Source organism: Pteronotus mesoamericanus, unplaced genomic scaffold (assembly GCF_021234165.1).
Source record: "Pteronotus mesoamericanus isolate MK-2021 breed Mesoamerican mustached bat unplaced genomic scaffold, CSHL_Meso_final contig_74, whole genome shotgun sequence".
NCBI lineage: Eukaryota > Metazoa > Chordata > Mammalia > Chiroptera > Mormoopidae > Pteronotus > Pteronotus mesoamericanus.
The window spans coordinates 29,557,122-29,583,087 of NW_026555247.1; the positions used below are offsets into that span (position 1 = coordinate 29,557,122).

Consider the following 25,966-nt stretch of genomic DNA (forward strand, 5'->3'; position numbering starts at 1 on the left):
TTCTAGCCCAAACTTTCAAGAAAAAAAATCTTTTGTCTAATTTTTTAATTCAATTTTTATTTATTTATATTCAGAAACAAAACCAATTATTGTATTCAAGGGTATTATTTTGCATACAGATGTCATTATTGTTTTCTAGAGTTTTACTTTTAATGCATAAGCATAAATAAAAGAATTAAGAATTAAAAGCATATATATAGATATGGAATTAGTACTACCCATGTATAATGCATACCTTTATTTTTCCCTTAAAAATTTGAGCAAAAAAGCACACCTCATACATGGCAAAATACAGCATATTGCCTACGTAACTGACAGACTGTGAGTGCTCTTTGAATATGGCACTATACTAGTATGTGAAGGTGCTGGGAAAAACTGAAACCAAAGGTGGTTTTGTTGTTTATGGCCATGAACAGCATTTGCACAGCCTGCCCTATTATCACTTTGCATCGCTTAGGAGACATACTAGTCCCTTAAGAGTCTTTATCCTAAGCCTTGAGAGAAAATTATAGGAAGGTGTTACCATAGTACCTAGGTACTGGTCGTTAATTTGTTCCAGGACTCATAGTGAGTGCCAAAACAGATGCACCGAACTGTTCCTGAGCCACCGTGAGACTGATCCCTTGACCTCTGTTTCACCGTAAGAGAGAGGTGCTGAGTGGCAAGCAAGTGCCAAGTGCTGAAATAACTTTTTCTCGTCAAAATTCAATGAGTTTAAAGTTCTGAGGCCAATGAGTACTGAGATATGATTATACTTAAATGGCTGAACTACAATTTACCAATTCTGAAGGACTGATCCATGAGAGTGTGGAAAGTACAATGAATAAGTAGCAACAAATATAATCTCTGATAAGGTAAGAAAGCTACATGGTGCTATTTGAAAGCATGGCCTTTGAGGTCAAGCAGACCCTCCTGTGCCTCATCCTGACCCTTCACTATTGGGTTCACATTATAGAATAAACAATTTACCATGAGCCTCACTTAATTCATCTGTGAAATCAGAACTGTTGAGAACTCTTTGAAGGACTTTTTAAAAAGATTAAATGAGATAAAATTGTTTGAAAATCTTCTAGCATGTTCATCACTTGGAAGGGTGAGAAATGGAGGCTAAAAAAAAAAAGAAAAGAAACGGAGGATAAAGCAGTGCGTCAGAGTTCCACCTTTGGAAACAGATCTGTTTCCAGAGGTGTCCAGGCCATGGAATCCCAAAGGAAAAACAAACTAAGCAACTTGAGATTGTTATCACCATTTAGTTCTATTATCTCTTGATTCATGCATGTACTCATTTGCCAGTCCACAAATATTTGAGTGACTATTGATAAGGTACCAAGCTGGGTTCCAGGATAAAACAAAAATAACAGACCAGTCCTGTTCTCCACGTCCTCATTGGTAAAGTTAGGAAACAGAGACAAGTAATCTATTAGTTATCTTTTCCTTCTGATATTTCAGGATACGGATTATTACTGATGTTAATCTATTGTCTTAGCTTGGGCTGCTGTAACAAAATACCATAAACTGGGCAGCTTAAACAACAGACATTTACACTCATATATCTCACAGTATGGGAGGCTGAGAAGTTCAAAGTGCCAGCAGATTTGGTTCTGCGTGAGGACCTCTCCTCCTGGCTTGCAGATGGCCACCATCTTGCTGTGTGCTCACATGACCTCTTCTTTATGTTTACAAGTGAAGAGAGAGTGAAATCTCTCTGTCTTCCTCATCTTAAAAGGGTGCTAATTTCATCATGAGTGTCACATGCTCACGGCCTAATCAAATCTAATTATCTCTCAAAGTTCCTACTTCCAAATATAATCACTTTAGGAGTTATGGCTTCAACATAGAAATTTGGGGGATACACAGATATTCAGCCCATGACAACTGTATACTGTCATTAAGGCAGAAGTTTTATAGGGTTTTCTCTTATCTTCAAAAACCCTCCATTAGAAAGTGGTTAGTGTGCTCACTTGACAGACACTGAAGCTCAGAGAGGTGACTTGATGGACCCAAAGTCTCATAGCCACCAAGTGGCAGGGACAGAATTCTCACCTATGGTTGCCTGTGTGATTATTCATCTTGGGCTCTTTCAACTATCTAGCGCTGTGCATTTTAATACCATTAAAGTAAGATTCAGAAAACATCCTTCAGATGAGATGTTGACAGAGGTTAGTCAGTTGGTAAAAGCAGGACTATTCTTTGAATCAGAAGAAACACATTTTAAAAAAATTCAAACATGTAAAGAAAGAACACTTTGTATTAGAAAAGATGACATTTCTGGGGATACAATTATTCATCACCCAATCAGCTGTCACTTCAGGGAAAAAAATATCTTGAAGAAATATCGAGGTCACTAAAACAGAGAGCTTTTAAACTGATCCATTCCATCTTGCATGCATCCCATTAGCCTCAGAAGCTTCTGGATAGATTTATTACAGAATGTCCATGTCTCTATCCAGCAATGTGGGGTTTTTCTTCCCTCAGAGCCCATTGATCACACTTTGCATTTACACTCTTACTGGTATACCATATTTTAACATCTAGATCTCTGGACAACACCAAGACTATGTAGTTCTAAGGAGATAACTTAGGAATTTTTTCCTCCCACAAGTAATATATAGTAATTAATTTTCCATGCAAATGGGAGTATTTATATAAATTCTACCATTTTTATGGTCTTGAAAACTGGGCATTACAGAGCCCTTTATTTGATTTGGCCCTATACTGCTCCACTTTGATTCTCATTAGGGAATATTGTTGGCCAGACTTGGAAGGTCCACGCTGTGCTTTCTTAGCCAATGATATCCTTAGAGGGCATGGAAAGGGTAATTAGTCCATGTTTGTGAATTTTGTTTGTTGAGGTGTGCTGGGGTCCCAAACCATTTACACTAAGTCCACGTTGTGACCAAGATTAGAAAGAGGCTTTCTGGCTGCGCTTGGGCCCAAACCAGGAATCAGTACACTCCCTGCCAGGTCCCTATGTCTCGCCCTGATGTTTTCCTGTCACAGGCAAGGGTGATCAATCATTCTGTCTTCTCTTACCTGGTGAGACCCTAGAAAATTTTATTTTATTTTTTTAAAGGAGTAAACATGTCAATTATGAAGACGTGTTTATTTTCCACAATAATTGTGATTACTGTTTTTTTGTAGGGGATGGGAGAAGGAAAGGGATGGGAGGAAGGGAGGGAGAAAGAGAAGGAGAGAATCACTGATGAGAGAAACATTGATTAGTTGACTTTCCTACATGCCCCAACCAGGGATCAAACTCTGCAGCCTAGGCATGTGCCCTAGCCGGGAATAGAACATGCGACCTTTCAGTTTGCAGGATGATGGCCAACAACTGAGCCACACCAGTCAGGGCAAGACCCCAGGGAATTTTAGATCTTAATCACTAGGACCATAAAATTGTCAAACCCTGTGAACCCTTCTTGTTTCTCCTTCATGGCCCAGTGAACCCACTGCTCTTTTATTATAGCAATGACCACAACATGTAGATTTTAAAAATATATTCCTCCTCTTCCCCATTGGACTGTCCATTCCTTGAGGCCATATATGTTGTTCTTTCATCCCTGGTGCCTACCACAGAGTCTAACATGTACATGCTTTGTTAGCATTTGCTAAATTAAGTGAAATTGTATTGCCGTAGTAGTGGCAATAGCAGTAAAGACAGCCAAAAGACAGCAGATACTACAGAGCTGGAATTCCAAAGCTTGACAATGGTTAAATGCAGGGTAATAAAGAAATAAAAAGTGAAGTGTGAATAATATACAGTTGCTCCTCAATTTACGATGGGGCTACATTTTGGTAAACCCATAGTAAGTTGCAAATATCAAAGTCAAAAATGCATGTAATACATCTAACCTACTGAAGATTATAGCTTAGCCTAGCCTACCATAAACATGCCCAGAACACTTACATTAGCCTGCGTTTTTGCAAAATCATGTAACATGAAGCCTCTTTTATAAAAAAGTATTGACTCTCTCATGCAATTTTTTTTATCACTTTTGCACCATCTTAAATTCAAAAAATCCTAAATCAAACAATCCTAAATCAGAGACCATCAGTAAATAAGCTGGATGACAGAGATAAAACACAGCAATGGGTTTAATGAGGTAGTAATAGCTGCAGTTTATTGAACAATTACAATGTGCCAGACACTGTTCTTGGTGCTTCCCATTTATTATCTCACTGAATCTCCATAGAATAGCCTGTTTTACAAATGAGATACTTAATCAAAATGCTAAATAATGAGTAAGGCCAGAAGTTGAATTCAGTTCTATTTCTCTGTATTCCCCAAAACCAGTTTCTCAAAGTGTGATCCGAGAACTCCCCAAACCACAAATTATGCAGAGGTGGTGATTTAAAATGCATATTCCTGGGTCCCACAACAAGCACACCACTGTGGAGCCAAAGAGTCTGCATATTTAAAAGCATGCCGAGCAAGTTCTATGCCATCTAAAGCTTTATAAATATTGTATTCAATTCAGTTTAGTAAACCTTTATGAGGCTGCTATAACATTATAGAATTTGGCCCTGGATCTGCAGATATAGAAATAAACGGCACAATTTCTTTCCTCCAGAAGCTAGTAGACTAATGGGAAAAAGAACAAAGAAGAAATAAACCATGAAAACACATTGTAATAAATGCTGGGGTGGCTATGGGGAGCACCTAAGGGGAAATGAGTAATGCTAACCAGTGGTAGACAGAAACAGAGTTGGAAACAGCCACCAGTTATCTACCCATTTGAAACTGATGAGAAAAGTCAGGATCAAATATGGTGGCCTTTCATTTAGAGATGAAAGTTGAAAGGTTCAGATGAGAATGTCAAGAGTTTAAAAAATAAGAAGGTAGGATCAAAACCTAGGATGTTACTTTTTATAAGATGGTATTTATTTATTTTCAGAGAGAGGGGAAGAGAGGGATAGAAACATAGTTGGTTGCCTCTCATACACCCCCAATCAGAGACCTGACCTGCAATCTGGGCATGTGCCCTGACTGAGAATTGAACCAGTGATCTTCTGGTTCATTGGCCGATGTTCAATCCACTGAGTTACACCAGCCAGGGCTGGATATTATTTCTTACATGACATTTTCTTCTTCAAAGCATAATACCCTGAATAACTGAACCATTCATTAGCATAACCAATGAAGTTGCCCTTTTGAATGGCCCAGAAACTTCAGATCACTTTATGAGTTTTCTTTGCTGAAGGAGAGTTTTGCAAAAGATTTGCCTAGCTTTTTAACTTCCAAGCTGACTTTCCTGAAGAGAAATGTGTTACACCACTGAGTGGCAAAGTTGCATTTCAGATGGCCTATTTCCAAAATCCATGCCTTAGTGGTTTTATTATTCTAATTTAACTTTTGCACTACCAAATTCTAGCATGCAATCAATTATGTGGATAAATAAGGATCCACTCCTGCTATTCCTCCATGGCACTCCATCCACTCAGCATCCTGTGATGGCATTTAACCCCTCAGGTGCCTGGCTGCTACCTGGCCTCTGATTGTCTGGCCAGGGGCAGGAAATACAAAGTGCCTAAAAATCATGAAATTTCCCTGAATGGAACAGGTAACGGCCCTGACAGCTTCAGACATGTTTCTTAAAGAGCTCAGTGTTATTTTTCTTGTCTATTCATATCAGCATATAAAAGGGGGGACCAAAAAATACACTGGAATTATCTTCTGGAAGTCAGGCCCCTTGTAGTACAGGCTTTCCCCTACTAGGTGAGTTTTCTAGAAGCCTGTCTGTGTCAATGTACCAAACGGTGCTGTTGTGAGAGGCTGCATTTGGCCTCAGTGAATTTTTTTGAAGACTCACTGCATTTGCCCATTTCATGATGGGTGATTTATGAGGACACCTGTCCACACCACGCTGAATATTCAACAGTTTCTGACCAAAAACGTCATGACCCTGTGCCCCACCTTCCCTATTCACCCAATCTCACCCTAAGGAATGTTTTTTTGTTTCCCTGGATGAAAAATTCCTCAAAGGGAAATGTTTTGCTGATGTGAAAGAGGTGAAACAAAAAACAGCAGAAGCACTAAAAGTCATCAAAATTGACAAGTTTAAAAATGATTTTGAGCAGTAGAAAAAATGTCTCAATGGGTGTATTGCATCAAATAGAGAGTACTTTGAAGGTGACTGAAGTTTAAACATGTAAGGATAAATACACTTTTTATAAATAAATGCCAGGTGTTTGCCCTTGCCTTATATATCTTATATATGGATGTATATGTCATATATATATATATATATTTGTAATATGTAGTACATAATATGTATTTGTTTGTAATATGCATAGTCCTCTAAAGTGTAAGATCCAGACAGGGGTTTAAGAGTGGAATTCTTAGGAATTAACAAAAATTCCTAAGTCTCTTTTGATGTAAATTACCATCAAATATGTAGTAGATTTTGCTGTTTTTACTCTGATGTGTGCCTTTCTCATTCACTCTTAATACGTGACATTTTAAAATTTGACACCAATTCTTTTTTTAGCTAAATTTTTATTTTTTATTTTATAGAGAGGGGGAGGGAGGAGGAAAAGGGGGAGAGAAGCATCAATGTGCTAGAGAATCATTGATTGGCTGCCTTCTGTACATGCCCCAGCTGGGAACCGAACCTCAACCTGCAACCTAGGTATGGGCTCTGACCGGGGATTGAAAAGGTGACCTTTCTTTTTGTGGGTTGATGCCCAACCAACTGAGCCACACAGACCAGGGCTGATACCAATTCTTTCAACTAAAATAAACTTTATGAACTCTGGATTTTTAAATCTAACATATCACTTTGAGTTACATGCAAATATCATTTTCATTTACTATATACAAGAACCATTCAAGTTTGTAAATGAGTTGTCCATGGAGTGAGGTTTTATAAACCTTACACACATACACTTTTCCCATGGTTTCTGAAATGCACGCTTGTAAAGCCCTGAAATTACCATGGAGATTGGTCTTATCTGCAGTGTGAGAGCTAAGGTCTCTTGAGGTCAAAAAACAGGAATGCAAAAGGCAGATAGAGGCTCAAAATTGGAATATAATCAATGCTGGAAGCACTCTTTCACCAATTAATCTTGAAATAAGTAATTTGTGTTAGTATGAAAGGAATACTGTCATTTTGCAGCAAGGCATTGAACTAATTACCCTTGACCTGACTTTGAGTCCCTTTTTGATTTTTATGAGAGACATGGATTGGTATTTATTATTTTAAACAGTGCATTAATTCTAGATAAATATTATTTTAGTGACAGAATAAAAAGCAAACTGACAATTTCATTTTTCCTGTTTTTTGTTGGTTTTTTTTAATGTCAACTCTATATAAACTGTTCGTGCAGAACAGTGTTGGACTCAGAATGAGAAACCTGGGAGAAAACTTGGGGCTAATTTATTTTCTTCATTTTAGCAGCAGAGGATGTTGTTATGCAGCTTTAAGTTAGGACAGAAGCTTAGTATACACAGTCGATCAACAGGGTGCTCAGTCCTGAAGGCATCAAAGGATGGGAAAGTAACATCACAACCCTCTCCTCCCCAGCAACGCTTGAAGAAGGGCTCCCAAAGAATATGAACAAAGGGATTCCCAACTAATCTCCTAAATTTTCAAAGTAACAAACACTTTGAAAGCGAGAAAAGTTAAGTTAGGTGCTCACTATCCATCATCTGCCCGACAGCAGAGTCAAAACTGGGAGTCTGAGTTCAAGACTCTTCTTTTTCTTATAGGCAGGATTTCCCAGTTCATCCTGTGTATCGTCTCCCTTCACCAAATTTGAGGTAGAAACCCCTTAAGGGTGTATGTGGTCTTGTCACCAGCTACAGAGTTTCTCTGAAGTTCTCCTAAACTGCAGGGGAGAAGAATGATAAAAGAAAAAGGAAAGGAAGGCAAATATGTTTACCTGCTATTTATACCTATGTACTCTTCACACAAGCTCTTGGAATTTTGAAGGAGCTCTTCTACTTAACCCTACAATGGTGAGCTCTCCCAGAAGGTAGATTTTTAATTAATATCTTTGTAATCATTGGAAATTTTAAAAATATGAAAAAAGAAAAGGAGATACAGCCATACTTCTGTAACCACTGTGACATCTTGGAATATTTCCTTCCAGAGTTGTTTCTAAAAATTGTTTTATAAAAATCACTCTTTTAATTCTGTGAAAATAACCCATGTGAGATAAAAGTCTCGAATTTCAGCATTTCATATATCCTATATAAATAGTTGGATGGTTAGGTAGAAATACATTTTATAACAATGCAATCATACTACAGACTGTTCTTAATCTTTTTAAGTTCATTTTTTATTTAAGGGCATGATTGATGAAATCCTTCTTTCATCTTTCATAACAGGGATTAAGGATTAGTATTCTTATTCATCTTCTCATTTTTCCATCTTCTGATTTTGGTAGTTATGGTATTAGTTATGCCCTGTTCAGGTATATAACAATGAAATTCTCTTCAGCAACCATTATTTCCATTGTGTTTACATTTATTTCTGTATTAAAATGAACTTATCATCAGTCCTTTTATCACAATGCCTAACATTTTATTTTGAGGGTACTATTAATTGCCTGGATTTTGTTGTCCAACACTTAAGAAGTGGTATATTTTCTGAGCACTTTCATAGTTGAAACTGTGGTTTTGTAAATAAACGATCATATATAGTATTCTTGGGTAATATTGCTCCATTGCCTTCTGACATTGGATTTTACCATATGGAAACCCAATTCCCCCTTAACTCTCATAGATGTATTTTGATTTTGATTTTTCTGTCTGGAAGTTCAAATAATTCATTATTCTCTAGGTTCAATAGCTCAAATATATATGTTACTATTAAGAATTATATATTCAGTTTCCCAAAACCACTATATATAGTCTTGCAATCTGAAAATGTGTATTTATTTTTCAGGAAAAATTTCCTATTATTTTATCTGTGAATATATCTTCTGTTCCCATATGGGCTTGCTACATCGATAATGCCAGTTATCTTAATATTGGATCATCTTTGATTGTCTTTTTTTTCTGGTGCAAGCTCTGCCCTAATTACTTTAGTTCCTTTGCCTTTTCATCTGCATTCCCTGATTATCTCAAGTCTCCGCTGTGTTAGTAATTTGAGTTTTAGTGGTGTCAATTATGTTACTTACGCTTTCTAATTTATGTGTTGGCTCTCTAATGATGCCTTTTTGGTCTTTGATTTGTTTTCTTAGGTCTGCTACTTCCCTTTCCATTTTATTCTGTTCTTCTATCATCTAGTCTTTGACCCCTTGTTCTATTGAATTTATTTTCATATTCAATGAATTTACTGTGTGAAGCAACCTGAGGAATTTCCTTCTATTTTAACCTTATATTTTCTTCTGGATTGAGTACTTTGTTTTCTTCTCTTCCTCCTCCTCCTCCTTCTCTCTCTGTCTCTCTCCCTCCCTCACTCCCCCTCTCTCTCTCATTGTTATTGGCTGTAGCATATTTCCATATTCCCATTATGTCTTTTATAGTGCTCATGTGTGAGTGACTCTGTCCAGACACTATTTGTTCTAGTGTCATAGAAGTTACTTCTAGACTTATTTACCACCCTTCCTAAGACCTGTTCTCCTGTTTAAAGGTGGAGTATTTCAGCTTTATGCATTTTTTTAATAACCAGGAAGAATGGAGTAAAGTCAGTTGAAGCAGCATTCAGTCTCTTCAAGAAGCCCCAGCTTTGTTAGCGGGTGCTGTCTCCTTTTCTCTTCCGTATGGGAAGGGCTTCTCCTCCGATTTCAGTGGTAGCCCAAGAGCATTCATCTCAGTCAGTTTCATCTCATGGGTGTGTCTTTAACAGCCACTACAACTTCCCACTCAGTAAAGGAAAACCATGAGGCCAGCCCTAGGTTTTTCATTGCTCCAGGTTTGGAGGTATTGCTGAGAATACTCAGCTTTTTCCCCAATCTTCGGGACAATTTTCTGGGGTTTAGAGACAGATAAGGCACTAAATTCTACTCTTCCTTTCTGCTAAACTCCAGAAATGTCTGTTTTGATATACGTTTTTTGCAATTGACTCTACTTTCTTTTCTTTGGTTGCTGTGGTTGATTTTTATGTGTGTGTGTGTGTGTGTGAGAATGCTGAGACTTACTTTTTATTTTATTAGGTATTTGGGATGGGAAATTAGTTATGTGTTAGAATTCATTATCTTCTCAGTTCATTGTGCTGAAGGATTCCCTTATAGAACATCTACTACAATACTAACAATAAACTTGAAAAATGAATTTTCTAAAGTAATTTACTGTACCTCTTCAATGAGCATTAAAGTATACACAGAAATAGCTCTCATGCATGACAGAAACATTTCTTAGGCTTTTAAAATATCCACATCTTTTACTTCAAATACCAAAAGGGTATGCTAGAAACACTTGACTAAGAGAAAATAGTATCTCAAGTTTCTGTCAGTAGGTAGTGTTAAGAACTGGGTAGGTTCTTTTATATAGTTATTGTTTCCTGTCAACATACAACATATGAGCTAACATTTTTATCTTCTCTTAACATATTTTCAATTCCTTCACAGCTCAAATTGAAAATTAGACAAAGATGTTTCTAAATTATATATGTATAGATGTATAATTTTGTATTTATGTATATAAATGACATTTTACTAATTTATTTTTTATTGTTGTTCAAGTACAGTTGTCTCCATTTCCCTGCCAACACTTTCCCCTGCCCTACCCACCCCCACCTCTCATCCTCAATCCTTCCCCACTTTGGCTTTGTCTGTGGGCCCTTTATACATGTACGTTGATGACCCTTCTCCTACTTTTCCCCCATTATTCCCCTCCTACCTGCCCTCTAGTTATTGTCAGTTTGTTCTTTTTATTTCAGTCTTGCTGGTTATATTTTGCTTGCTTGTTTATTTTGTTGATTAGGTTCCACTTACAGTGAGATCATATGGTATTTGTCTTTAACCCCCTGGCTTATTGCACTTAGCGTAATGCTCTCCAATTCCATCATGCTGTCATGAAAGGCAGTAACCCTTTCTTTTTCTTTCTTTCTTTCTTTCTTTCTTTCTTTCTTTCTTTCTTTCTTTCTTTCTTTCTTTCTTTCTTTCTTTCTGCTATGTAGTATCTCATTGTGTAAATGTACCACAATTTTTTGATTCATTCATTTAGTGTTAGGCACTTAGGTTGCTTCCAACACTTGGCTATTGTAAATTGTGCAGCTATGAACATTGGGGTGCCTAGGTTCTTTTGAATTGATGTTTTGGATTCTTAGGGTATAATCCCAGCAGTGGAATTGCTAAGCCAAAAAACAATTTGATTTTTAGCTCTTTGAGGAAATTCCAAACTGCTTTCCACGGTGGCTGCACCAGTCTACATTCCCACCAACAGTGTACTAGCGTTCCTGTTTCTCCACAACCTCACCAGCACTTGTTGTTTGTTGATTTGTTTATGATGGCCATTCTGACTGCTGTGAAATGGGATCTCATTGTGGTTTTCATTTGCATCTCTCTGATGGTCAGTGATGCTGAGCATCCTTTCATATGTCTCTGGGCCCACTGTATGTCCTCCTTGGAGAAGTGTCTGTTCATATCCTTTGCCCATTTTTTAATTGGATTGTTTGTCTTCCTGGAGTGGAGTCATATAAGTTCTTTATATATTTTAGAGATCAAACCCTTGTTTGAGGTATCTTTGGCAAGTATATTTTCCCATATGGTTGGCTCCCTTTTGATTTTGCTGATGTTCTTTAGTCATGCAGAAGCTTCTTATTTTTGACCATATAGTTTATATAGAAGCATATAGAAATGCACACACACACACCCCAACAATTGTTGGAGAGTTGCCAAAACTAAGCTACTGTTGGCACACAAATAAAGTTTCTGAACACATGGCAGTAACAGCAGTGTGCACATAGAATGAGAACCTTGAGATATTTCTCCTATAATTTTTATCAGTGGCTTGAGCCTCACAACATCATTCTTCCAGTTTAGTCCTAGGCTCCAGAATAAGAGAGAGAGAGAGAGAGAGAAAAGCTCAATCTGGATTTAGAAAGCAGCAACCCTGATTACAGAAAGAGCTGGAACTGAGAAAGCCTAATGGGATTATTTGGACAAAGATAATTGTGTGCAGATACCTAAAATTGTTTTCAAGCACATATAAAGAACTTGAAAATAAAGGTTGATGGTGAGATATTTTATATCTCCATTGCGTACAGACACGAATTTTTAGATAGAAGGAAAAAAGTTGGGGGGGTCATATTGTGCTGTCAATAAGAGGTACTAATGGGATTTAGAGAATAAAATCAAAAGATCTAAAATTTTTATCTTTCTGAGATGATTGAAATATCATCTTTGCCAGTTATGGAAGAATAGCTTATAGTTTAATACTTCTCTATTATATTATTGTAATTAGTAGTAATTGTAGGGGGAAAGTACACTGTTTTGTCTTTAATGTATTTCTCATCTAACTTTTCCACAGTTATTACTCATTCAAAACCAGGAAATGACTGAATCTCAAGAGTTTGGCCTAGGAACACTGATATACACCAATGCTTGTTTGTCTAATAAATAATTTATTAACACCTATCCCCTGCTTGGCCTTGAACACACAAAAATAGATCAAAGCAATCCCTGTCCTTAAGAAGTAAATAGCTTAGTGAATTCACATTCAGATTGACGCTACAATGGCATGAATTGCTGTTGAGTCACCTGTTTTTCTGTCATGTAGTTTTCAGTAATGATGTATTTATCACTTAGGCTTACCAATATGTCAGGAAAAAAGTAGTGCACATTCTGGCAGGTATTAGCAGGACCCAAACAACATCTCTCTCTCTCTCTCTCTCTCTCTCTCTCTCTCTCTCTCTCTCTCTCCCCCCCACCTACACACACATCTCCCCCCTCTCTCTGTCTTTCTCTTTCTCATTCTCTCTAGAAACAATCACTGTCAGGCAACATCGAAATACCTCTTTGAGTAGAAAATGCTAAGAATAAAATTTGAAGCTAAAAAAAGAAAACATTTTTCCCTACAGCAGTGGCAGCCCCAGTCAATATTAATAGAACACGACTTAAGTGTAGTTTTATTTCCAATATGGAATACATTCTAGTCATTTAAAGGTAGAACCCAACTTCACCCAACCTAATTTTTTAGAAGAGTACAGACTGGTATGTGTGAGAAACAATTTAAATAGAGAATGAAATGCAAATTTCAACAACCAGCCCTATGGGGGAGGACAGGTGTGTAGGTAGGAAAGAGAAAACTAGAGAGAAATATTCAGCAGGTTTCAAGTTACTTGTCCCATAAGAATAAGCCTGAAGAGAAGTGTTGGATTAGGCAGAGATACATCACTTAGTATCTGTTTTAAAAAAAATGGAGAAGGAGGATAATGCATTTAGTGATCAAGTTAGCTAAAAGAGAGTTGCTTGGACAATAATAATTGGTACAGGAGGAACCGAAACTATAAAATGAGAGAACAAATTCTAATCTATAAATTGAGCAGTCTATTAGAAATATTATTACATAAACAAGGATTTAGTTCATGTATATTTAACATGGAAGCCTGAATTTATGTGGAATAGTTTCCATCCTATGACACATTATCTCTAAACTTACATTCAATACCAGATTGTTTCCTCTGTAGTAATATGAATATGATTACATATGAAACTATGGCTCCTTAAAGTAAAATTATCTGTTGATAAACTAACTGAGCTTAAAAGAATCCATGTTTAATGGATATAGATAATGGACATATCCATTATCCATATAATAACCATATAATCCATAATGTCCATATGATTATCCATATAATATAATGGATATAGAGGTAGCCCAAATTGCCACCAAATAGATTTTAGGTATTTGGTGCTGTCACTTTCTTCAGATATGTGCATTCAACAGAAGACCAATAGGCTTATGTCCACTATTTCAACCCAAATTAACTAACTGCAAAGAACCTGGAGAGACAGAGACAAGTGTTTTGCTCCAGGGAAACAAGCTGGCTGCCCACTGTTCTCACAGTAAAAATGCAGCCACTCTAGGATCATGCAATTTTTATATTCCTCCCAAAAACATCTCACTGATCTGTGCTTTTGCTTGGTTCTTTATCATTCACTAGATTGATTTTGCTGCCCATTGTTCATTTAAACCATCTGAATAACTTAAACATAACTTTACAATTTCAAAGAGATGTAGTAGGTCTTTAGAATGCATGGAGTCTTCATAAAGTCAAGGTAATATAGAGAGTATTAATCATGTATATTAGAGCCCTATTGTAAAATTGATCCACATTTATTATGTACCTAAATAACTGGAAAAGAATAGCTAAATAACTTATCTAAAAGTAAAATGGTGTAGAAGATGAGTTAGGGAGCAGTATGGGACATTATTAAAAATATTTATGAGGCATCTATTATGTGAAATAAAACCCGTAATACTATTTAGGTTGTGTAGGTAGGACTCTCTCAAGTCCTTTAAATTTGGGGACTGAAACTATGGAAGAAATTTTACTCTACAAAACCCTTTGGCCTGTCACTGCATAGAAACTTAGAAAAACAAATAAACTTAGAGAAAACTTTTACCCAAATTGAAGCTTTAGTTGTACAATTCTCGTTATTATAGTTTAGAGGTATCTTCCATCTATTAGTCAATTCTAAGTATAATAAGCACATTTAAGAACAAGATTGTATTTTTCTATGTTTCTGTTGATTATTAGTCATTATTTCTTTTTCCTTCAGCTCTCAAATTAAAAAGAATGATCTTATATATATTATAAGTACTTGAGAAGATCCTGAGAAACCAACATCTGATGGAAGTGGGTAGAGGAGGGCAAAGGGGGAAAATTGGGACAAATGTAATAGAATAACAATGAAAAAAATGTGGCTAATTTATTTTTAGCCATGAATTTTATTTTATCCAAAGAAGGAAAGTATAAGGAAAATCAGTACCTTCTCTGAAATTGTTGTAGCAGTGTACGTGTATGTCAAGGAATTTTCTAAAAAGGATTAATATTATGTAAATGGAACAATGTGATAAATTTCAAAACTAATGAAATTTTATTAAGTCATTAAGAAATTGCTGCCCACCAAACTGTTTAAAGTACTGAAATCATTTCTTCTACTAGAGTGCAAGAGAGGGCACTATGGAATCGTCGAAGGGACTTAAAAGAAAAAGCATATGCTTCAGGCCCCATCTTTAAGAATTACTGTCTAGCTAGCAAATAATGATACATGTGATATCTTAAATAATAAATGGTATAAAAATTGTGCACAGAGAGAGCACTTCAAGGAGCAGGAAAATCCATTGCCAACTTCATGAAAGACAGAATTTCAAGGAAGAGAGGGGGTATTTGAGTTCCTTATAGAGAATAAATAGAAATTATATCACATGAGAAATGAAACTCCATGCAGGGATCCATGATCAGAAAAATGCTGGAGAAACGTACCCACGGCCATTGATAAGCCATGTTCACTCTTTAGTCCCATTTCAATTTTATTGCGAACATAGCTCTCCAGAGATGTGAAAGATATAACACAATTATTATATGTTGGTCCTAAATACAAGGAAGCAGTCATAAAATGGGATGAATAGCTCTTAGCCTGTTGATCACAGAAAAAGATAGAGATCAAATAAGAAGATAAAACTGGGTAAACTTCATTTGTCCTCTTTCTCTTAGAATAGCATTATGATAAAAATTACATTAAGCAATATATTGATTTCATGTTCATGTGTTATCACCTCTTCCCCCAAGAAGTTACAAACTAATGCTAAGGTAACCACATCAAGTGCTTATAAAATTGGTAAAATTAGTACCACAGTTTTTCTGAAAGGAGAGAAGATTTTACAAAGTAAAAAGATCAGCACTTCCGTTTTGAAGAAGTGGATTCATGAAGAATAGTAGGCTGTCTAGACTCAAGATGAAATGGAAAACAGTTCAGGATAAGAAATAAAATAAACAAATATTTTAGATTAGAAAAGGGCCAGGTATAATCGTTAAATTGATCCATAGGTTGTATAAAGGATGAGTGGCTAGATAAGCTGAGAAAAACTGGTACCAGTTGAGGTAAGCATTATCTAAAAGCAAGGATCCAAAGCTTTTACCTAATTTCTAATCCAATACAGGGCTATATATTGAGATATCTTTAAGACCCCATCTCAGCTTTGTAAATATTTTATTTCTTTTTGCTCAGAGGAGAATTATTTCTGCAAGTTATCCAAAGTAACAAACACCCAGTCTTTCCTCCAACCAACCAAGCTATGTTATTCTTTGCTCTTTATTTTTTCCTCATTACTCATTGTATTTTCCAGAATGATAAATAATATAATATTGTAGATATATTTTCTATAACACTTTAAACTCTTCCTCATCATCTTATACTAATACTGCCACGACAAAGGGTAAAAATATACTTTTTATTGCCTAAGTCCTTTTTTTAATGTATTAGGGTGGCATTGGGGTGACACACACATCATCAGTTAATATGCACATATGTACACATGTACTGTATGTATTTATGTATGGGTATTTAATAGTGTACAAATATATTTAAAGCTTGGTGGCAACCTCATAAAGTAATTTCAAGATTCACTAATAGATGTCACCCAAATTTTGAAAACTCTGGTATAGGCATAAATGATTGCAGGGAATCTGATGAACGTGAACATGAAGGGTAGACAGACTCGGGCAGTTTTCTTGGCACCAGGAAAGAACTTAAAAGGAAAACAAGAATAAACAAGATAGTGTGTCTTTTAATGCTTCTAATTGTTTATCTTCATTATTTGTGAGGCTCTGAGAATTTTAGTGAGTTACCCTTCCACTGGAGTTCTCAAGTGGCAAAAGAGACCGTTATGTCAAAGTAGTGTAGAATGTAGGCAGGAGATTCGGACTCTTTGGCTCCACAATCTACAAGCCGTGTGATTTGGAGAAAGTTTCCTTAGTACCTTGTAGCTTAGTCTCTTCATTTGTAGAATGGGAATAAGAGAGGCTGCCTCAGAGAGTTGTGGTGAATATTAAAATTATGAAGGACTGAGACTGAAAAATTGTTCATGGTCAGTTCTCAATAAACACTGGATATTGGCTAGTGAATGTACACTTGATCAAAATCTGTGATAAAACTGGGAACACAATCCAACTAGAACTTGAATCTTGGGAGCTTTCTTCTAGCTTTCCCATCAAAGACTGTAAATTCACTTTGACATCAGTGGGGGGTTCGTTTGCTGATTGTGGTTGCAAAGAGAAAACTATGGCAGTTACTCAAAGGAGCAAAAATTGGCACTCCTTACTTATTAAGCATAACAGCATAAATGACAAAAAATACAGTCTAACTTTAAAGATGGCTACTAATAATGCATATCTATGTCCTAAGTGAAAAAAAGGTGAAGGCATCTACTTTACTGTGAATTTAAGCTGGGTCTCAGGCAATATGAATATCTAAACCTGACAGCCCCGTAGGAATCCCAGTGGAAGAGGATGAACATTACGTTTTAAAAAATCCCTCTGCTAGGCAGGGTTTTAAGGGACCAAGCCTGAGAGAGTCATTAGCAAAGGTGTGTTATATTTGTAATTTTGTTTCAATTGCAAATTTCTATTATAGAGTAACTAGTATTATGGTAATTAAGACGTGAAATTAATATATCACATACCATGCTGAGAAAATAATAATACAAATTGCTAGAACAATAAGAATGTGCCCACAGTAAAGATGAGAGTCATTTTTTGTACCTTATTAACCACAGCCAGTTTCAACAGGGAATGAGTCCATCCCATTAACTAAACTCTAATGAAACTAGAATTACAGAAACAACTGAGCTTTGTTATTTTATATACAGGGTTGTCTCACTCCTATCAGCTTGTTTATTTACTTTATCAGCATAGTTTCCATAGTTTTATGTACTTTCTCAATGTCCTCTATGTAGGTCAATTGTATGTAAATGCAATACTTGGCTATTCAAAATGTTTATTCTATGTAATTTTTTTTCCAAAACTGTTTTTTTCTCTCTTTTCTTGTGGCAAAATGCCATTACTGCATGTGGTAAAAAGAAATGTTTTACTGCAGTTGGTGGTGGTAGTGGAGACAGATGAATAGGTGAGTAGATGCGTTCTACAGTAGTTCTTGTATACCAAACTGAGGGTTTAGGGGAGTTATTTGAATTACAAATATTTTCTATCCCAGAGCAGTGTTTCGAACTCAGTGAAAACCTTAGAACGCAAATTCACATCTCCACCCACTCACTTTTGTTTTCTGTCTTTGCAGTTCCGCCCTGGTTTTTAAATCATCCTTCCAACCTCTATGCCTATGAAAGTATGGATATTGAGTTTGAATGTGCAGTATCGGGGAAGCCTGTGCCCACTGTGAATTGGATGAAGAATGGAGATGTGGTCATTCCTAGTGATTATTTTCAGATAGTGGTAATTACCTTTTTTCATATTAGCTTTCCAATCCCATTCGTTGTTTGCTATGTTTTCCATTGTTTTCCTGTCCTGGGGAGAAAGTTCCTGTTGTGCTTTTTAATGATGTGTTAAGAAAATTGTCTGAACAAAGCAAATGACTTTCTAGATTTAGACTTTTGAGCTGAAAAAGAGTGATCAAAGAGCCCAAACCCTTCTTTTGTTAACAAACAAGGTCTTAAATACATAAAAAACAGAGGGCCTAAGACTATATTTCCAAGAGTTCTCATTGCTGGCTCTTGCGAGAACAGAGTTTAGTACCTTTTTCTAGACTATATGAAACTATATGAAATCTGTAACATCTGTGACTTACATCCACTATAATGAAGTTCCAACAAGATGTGCTACTTATAATTATGATAGTCTTACTTGGATAATACTGACAGATTCCTTCCAGGTTAGACCCACTGATCTTCCATGACAGTGGCGATGGTGGCAGTTGATGGCAGTAGTGAGAAGCCAGAGTTGACATGGCTTTATAATTCTGAACATTAGAAAGAATTAAAACTAAAACCAATAGTTCCTGTTTACTTTTAAGTTTCAGTGCACTCTCTGTCCCTATCCTTGTGGGAGATAATACAGATAATGGTATCATATTCACTGAGTTGTTGTCCTGGTACATAGTGAGTGCTCAATACCGATCATTATTATTGTTCCTTTGGCTGTTACCAATAGAATCCTTTGCTCATTTGAAAACGCTCTATGAAAATCCTCCTTTAGGAGCAGGTTATCATTGTCTTCCAGGATCAGCCAGCTTGCAGGAACCTCCATAATCTCTTTGTGCATGCATTATGTTTTACGACAAGAGTTCTCAAGGAATAAATCCGTAAAACATATCTTGATCACTTGTATCACCACTTAGCATTTTTGCTTTTAGTAGCATTTGTTTAATTGGTTGGGAATAGAGGAAGAAAGGGAACAAATTTTAACTTTTGAACGCCACGCAAATCCATTAGTTCCTCTTAAGTGCAATGCTATTTCTACTACCACTGAATTAAAAATGACCTGCCATGGGGCAACTGGTTGTATATGCCTAATATATGTGCTATTCACACGTAAAGGAAATTGCTCAGTGCCCTTAAGGACACATGATAAAATGCAACATTTATATTTTTCTACAGTTTGAATAATCTTTCTCCCAGCATGACTCATTACAGCCAACCTATTTAAGTGTTTCTTCTCTTAAGGTAAGAAGGAAATGTGTGGTAGGAGCCCTATTCACATTGAACATTTCCCCAATCACTCCAGAAATCAGAGCCATTGTCTGTTGAACACACACATAACATTTAGTACAAACAGTAACTTCTATGAGAATTTTTAATTAGAAGTTAGTCAGCTTTATCAAAGAATTTTACATCAGCTGAGAATTGACTACAAGACACTAAAAACAATTAAGAATTCCCCACGAGGTAATATTTATCTCTTAATGACTTCAGGGAAAGTGATTTAACAGGTTTTACTTACTGAACTAATTCTTATCAAGATAAACTGAGTTAGTATAATTAAGTGCTATCTCTAGACCATTTTATCATCCATTCTTGAAAAAGATGGGGGCTCAGTTTATATAAAAGAAAAAAAATAATGTTGCTGTATTTAATTTACTGATTACTGAAGGTGGAACATTTTGGCTGTATAACAAGATGCTGTGGGTATAAAATATCCACCATGACCCCTTCAAAATTCTGAAAAGGGTACATGAGAAAGCAATTAAACTTTTAAGAGAATTTTCAGTTACTTTTTCTCAATAAACAATTCCAGAAAATATCTAAATTAGATTTTTTTTTGTCCTTCAGAAACTGCAAAGACAGGCGTTTTTGTTTCTTTCTGTGTTTTTTTTTTTCCTCCAGCAGCTGCTGAACCTGAGCTTCTTTCAGTAACAAATAAAAGAATGAGATTTCTTTTGTTGCTGACCTTTGCTTCTCCTGTACCTAATAGGAGAGTTTTCTGTTTACTACTTATTTAGACATTGAGGACCATGTATATTTTGGGGAACATATTTTTCATTGCACAACTAGGTTAAATCGATGCCTTGGATTTAGCATAATGTTGGGAATCTACAACTTTCCTAAGTGACACAGGACATATGTGTGAGGCTGGGAAAGCTCACTGCCTCCCTCCCTGTTTCTTCTGTGAAGTTTTATTAAAATTTGTTTATGTTCATTTTCTGACTTTGAGTTTTGTTGCTTTATAAAATATTTCATTTTTGCTTTTTGTTCTCCCTAGGGAGGAAGCAACTTACGTATCCTTGGAGTGGTAAAGTCGGATGAAGGCTTTTATCAATGTGTGGCTGAAAATGAGGCTGGAAATGCCCAGACCAGTGTACAGCTTATTGTCCCTAAGCCTGGTAAGATGAGGAAAACTTTGCTCTGGGGCCTGTAGTTAGTTATTCAAGGTCTATTTGTAAAATCTATTTTGTTTCCCCTATCTCTCAAAGTCAGCTTGAAATTATTTACTTAGTCAAATTACAAATTTGTGTATTGATGGTATTATTTTTTCTAGCAAATTTTATGTGTGTGTGTATAAATTCATCTATTTATTTATATATATCTACCCCATAAGATACAGCCATCTTTACAAACCTGCCTTTTTTCTCAGTGTTTTATATCATTATATGTTTATGTGTGTGTACATACACACACACGTTCATGAACAAACATATATGTATGCACACATATACTTGTATATAGTCTTAAATCAGTGGAACTTGGTAGAAAAATAGAAATAATTTCTTGAACATAAAAATATTTTTTCTTTAAAACAGATTTTGATAAATTGTCCTTTTTTCTATAACTGATAAAATTTTAATTTTATTCTACAGTCTTTTTGGAGGTTTAATATAGTAGAATAAATCTCTATTAGATATGCCATGTAATATCCCTCTAACAATAAAATTCCTATAAGGAAAACAAAAGAAAACAAACAAAAAGATTTAAAAAAAATCTTGTTAGCTGCTTCAAAGGTTTGTTATATTAAACAAGGTCAAAATATTTTTCTTCTTTTTAAAAGAAGGGACTGAAACATTGTTTATATAGATTCAAATACTTTAAAATATTAATATCTTCTATGAAAAGTTTTCATATCATCTATTGATTATGTTAATTTCAAGTCTTTTAGTCCAATTTCTTCCTCTAGATATGACTCACTTTTTTCTTAATTTTCTTCTGTAGTAAGTTTAGTAGAAAGTAGCTGGAATTTATGAGACATAGTCTTTCTTTGGCTTCAATCACTTAAGTGGCTATCAAGGAATTATATTTTGTGCCTCTCTGATCAGTTATCTGAAGAATCTTAGACTTTCATAATGCTCACAATGATCACTTTCTCTTTTTTTTTTTTTATTGAAACAAAAAAGCAACAGTCCCAGATGAGTAAAAGAATTATCTAGGGATAAAAAGGGATAATTAACTTCTGTTCAAGATCACCAATTTCTCTGATAGACTACTTTTCTCTCCACTTAATGTGCTCTAAGTGTAAGTGTGACTTCATTTGTGTGACTGAGTACATTCTCTGCTGCTAAAACAGTAACAGATAAGTAGGAGAAAAGGAATCCCTAAACTCAAGTTCTCTATTGTGAGCCATGGTTTAAAAACTATGGGTCATCTCATTTGTAATGACAATATGGCCACATTTATGCTAGTACTGGCTGCTAGTCAAGTCACAAAACAAGAAAATCCTAGTTAACATGATGTTCAGTTATGGCCAAAAAGCTGAGGAAAATGCAAGGTAAGTAATTCCGTATTTCTTTTTTAAATTAATTAATTAATTTTTTTCAAATACATTTGTCTCTGCCTTCCCGCCACCACTTTCACTTGCCCCCTCCCCTGTCTCCCTCCCTCAATCCTTCCCCTTTGGTTTTGTCCATGAGTCCTTGCTATATGTTCCTTGACTTTCCCCTTCCCTTCCTTTTCCCTGCCCCCCCTCCCTCCTTCCCTCTTGTCTCTGTTGGTTTCTTTTCCTTTCAGTGTTACTGGTCTTATTTTCCTTGCATCTTTGTATTGTTAGTTAGGTTCCACTTATAGGTGAGATCATATGGTATTTGTCTTTTGCCCCCTGGCTTATTTCACTTAGCATAATGCTCTCTAGTTCCATCCATGCTGTCACAAAGTTTAATAGTTCTTTTTTTTTCTTTCTGCTGCATAGTATTCCATTGTGTATATGTACCATAATTTTTTGATCCAATCATCTACCGATGGGCATTTAGGTTCCTTCCAACACTTGGCTATTGTAAATTGTGCTGCTATCTAAAGAGAGTACAAGATGCATTTTTTTTGTTGGATTTGTTGGAACTGAACAAAAAATCCCAGTGATCCTCTTAGAGTCAATGGCCCATAAGGATGGAGGATTCTCTGAAGTGCTAGAATTCCTAGGATCAGAAACGATCCAGGTGTTTTCTTCCCCACAAGTCAAGTTGTAGAGACACTAAGAAAACCCATTGAACAGATTGTGTGTGTGTGTATTGGCGGGGGCGGCGGGGGGGCAGGTACTAGGATTGCTTGCAAAAATGGGAAATGACAACTTATTTTGATTGAGAACTGTCTGGAGCTGCCCACAATGCCAGGGAAAGAAAGGGGGGAAAGTTCTTCATTCACCTTTGGGAAGAAAAAGGGTGTGAGTCTCACAGGAAGAAAGCAGGGCTGAAGTCATCTCAGAAGGACCCTGCCCAAGAGGTCCTGCTTGCAGAGCCTAATCCAACCAGAAGATCAGAGGGCCACTTTCTGGGGTGGAGCTGGACTGGGGGAGTGGTGTGTAAGGTCAGCCAGACTGTACCTGGCCTGTTGCAGGGATGATCCAGTGAGGGATTCTTAAGGTGGAGGTGACCTGCCTCGCAAAGAGAGGCATGCAGAAACCTTCCGTGACTGTCAACTTCTAAGAGCACAAGTTGAGAAAAACAGCCTGTGCCTCTTTACTCTAAATCCATCCTCTCTTCTCTGACCCTGGAAAAGCCATAAATGAGGATGGGGTGGGGGATAGATCAAAGAAACTGAAAAAGGCAGGTGACAGATAGTCCCACTATCCCTTCCCCATTTCTGGTCTCAGCCCTACTCTTGGATATGGGAAGAAACTGTAAATTGAACTTTAGTTAATGTTTGATTTAGATCTCACATGTGTATGTGTGTGTCCCAAGTTGCTATCAGAGCTAAGAAAGATCTGACAGAGTGTCTTTGAAAGTAGAGGCTAAGAGAAAATAAAACTATTTCCTTATAATATTCCACTAGATCAGGCTATTCAATAAACCAATTATAGTATTCAGCCTCACTTACACATTACCAACAGGTAGCCCTTTATTAGCAGTGCCTTACATTTCACTTGGGCTCTGATTCACTTGGTCGATGTGACCATAAAAAAGCGAGCTTCCCCTGGGCAGAAACATCATTTACTTCCCGCTAGGATAAGCCTCAGGGAATCTTGATACTTCATTCTTCTCCTATCTATATGGTGAAGTGTCATCAGTAGATTCTGCACTCTTGGTCAGTGTGTATTATACTTGGCATTGGATTAGAATGAAAGTAAAAGGAAATAAAGACAAAAATCTGAAAGCATGACAGGACACCATGGTGACTCTCTCACATGCCCCCCCACTTATAAATGATGGATTACTTCTCCCTGGGTTATTCAATCAGCTCTTCAAATAATGCCTCCCCAATTCCTCAGAGATGCTGCATGCACAGACAGTGGAGAGACCAGCTAGGATGTAAATTCAGCACTGAAGCTCACCATGGTAGGATGAACATAGCCCTCTCTGTTTAAGTTCAACAATCAACAGCCATCATGTATTTGGAGGCACGTTGTGGGCCCACATTACCCAGCTGTTGAGCTCGGGCCTGGCCACAGGCTTGCAGCCGAGTTCCTCTGGGCACCCACGGCAGCCTGCTTCCTGCTGAAGCACACACTGTGACTGCCGGGAACCAGGGGCCAGCGTCGGGCATACTTGCATAAGCCTCATGAAGTTTCAACAGTCTTTTACATGTAGTTAGCTCTTCTCTCTTTAGCAATTAGTGATTTAGGAACTTAACATAATCTACTAAATTAAATTCAGTTAGGGGCTTATTTTTCCCTTTGGAAAGTTAGTTTGGGAAAAATATGGAAATGTGTGCACTGTAACACGTAACATATATACCTGGTTTCCTCTGGATAAAGATAAAGAAGCTCAATGGCATTTAAAAAAAATTACACTATAAGAACTTCTATCAATAATGTATATTTCTAACACTGTACCACTATATACAGTCTCAAACTGCTGCCTATCTCTTTGTATATACCTACTACATACACACTTGCACACACAGACAATGGCCTCCTAAAAGTTTAAGAAGACTTTGCATATATACCAAACATACTTGACTATATTATATAAGTGGTGATGAATGCAAGTTAAAATAGCTTAACTGATTTATATCACTTGTATTGCCTATTAATCTCTTCTAAGAACTGAGGAAATGTTTTATTGTTATTTATTTTATCTAACCATATTTTGCCATATATAATGTACACTTTTTTGCCCAAATTTTTGAGGGAAAAATAAGGATGCACATTATACATGGGTATAATGATTACATAATCCCATGTACAATGTACACAAAAATGTGGGTGTGCATCATGCATGGGGTGCATTATGCACAGCAAAACACGTGGTATTTATTTTCGTGCAGGGACCCATTGGTTAAGACAGGGGTCCTCAGCCCCTGGGCCATGAGCTGATACCAGTCCATGTCTGTTAGGAACCAGGACACACAGTAAGAATGTAATGCACTTGGATTATCCTGAAACCCACCCCCACCAGTACATGGACAAATTATCTCCCATGAAACTGGTCCCTGGTGCCAAATAGGGGGACCACTGGATTAATGTATCCCCTTTCCAAATAAAAGAGACTAACTATAGCTCCAAGTCCACCATTCTGTAAATAACCCATCCAAAAAAGTGCCAAGAATCAATATGTTAGTTGTCCCAAGAATAAGTTTCAGCAGACAGATTTGCAAGCCAGGTAGGCAGTATGTTAGAATCTAGTTGGCACAACAGATGTAAATCAATTAATTACCCTTGAGTCACTATCCAGTAAACCAAATTTTGGGTAGGTGGTAATTAAATTAAAAAGTCTCTGTAGCTCGTGTTGGGGCGGGGGAGTTAGCAATTTTCTGGTGCCGAGGAGGAGGAGAGTAAGGAGCAAGACAGAAAGGGTAAGTGGATATAAGGTAGTAGTTATCTCTGAGTTAATTTGGTTTAACTCAGTCAGTTAGTTCTCCTGGTTCGAGCTTCTGAGTACCATTCAGCTTTGGGGAAACAGTCCACCATGAAAGGAAAGCAGAAATATCTGATTGTTAGGCAGGAAAATTGAGGGACAGGGAACTGGGAATGCAGCTATGATCATGGCATATGTAGTCTGGAATATTTTAGATTTAATGACAGAAATGGATGAGGATAGAATAAGGTTATTATGAGAAGAAATAATATATCCTTTATTAACTATTATGTTCAAAAGGCTGTTTGATTACAAGTGAAGAGATTTTATTATAAATATTCCCTAAATGTAGCTTTGTTTGTGCAAGATACCGTATCATGCTTTCTACGGAATAAATATGGTTTAT

The 25,966-nt window shown here is 36.6% G+C and overlaps 1 protein-coding gene across 1 annotated transcript in view; it reads left to right on the forward strand.

The window, feature by feature from the left end:
• Positions 1-25,966, forward strand: part of DCC (DCC netrin 1 receptor) — a 1,009,790-nt gene that overhangs the window by 605,026 nt on the left and 378,798 nt on the right. The window contains exons 6-7 of the mRNA XM_054583674.1: positions 18,190-18,344; positions 20,607-20,727. Coding sequence (XP_054439649.1) covers positions 18,190-18,344; positions 20,607-20,727 — 276 coding nt within the window. The remainder of the gene's footprint in view (positions 1-18,189; positions 18,345-20,606; positions 20,728-25,966) is intronic.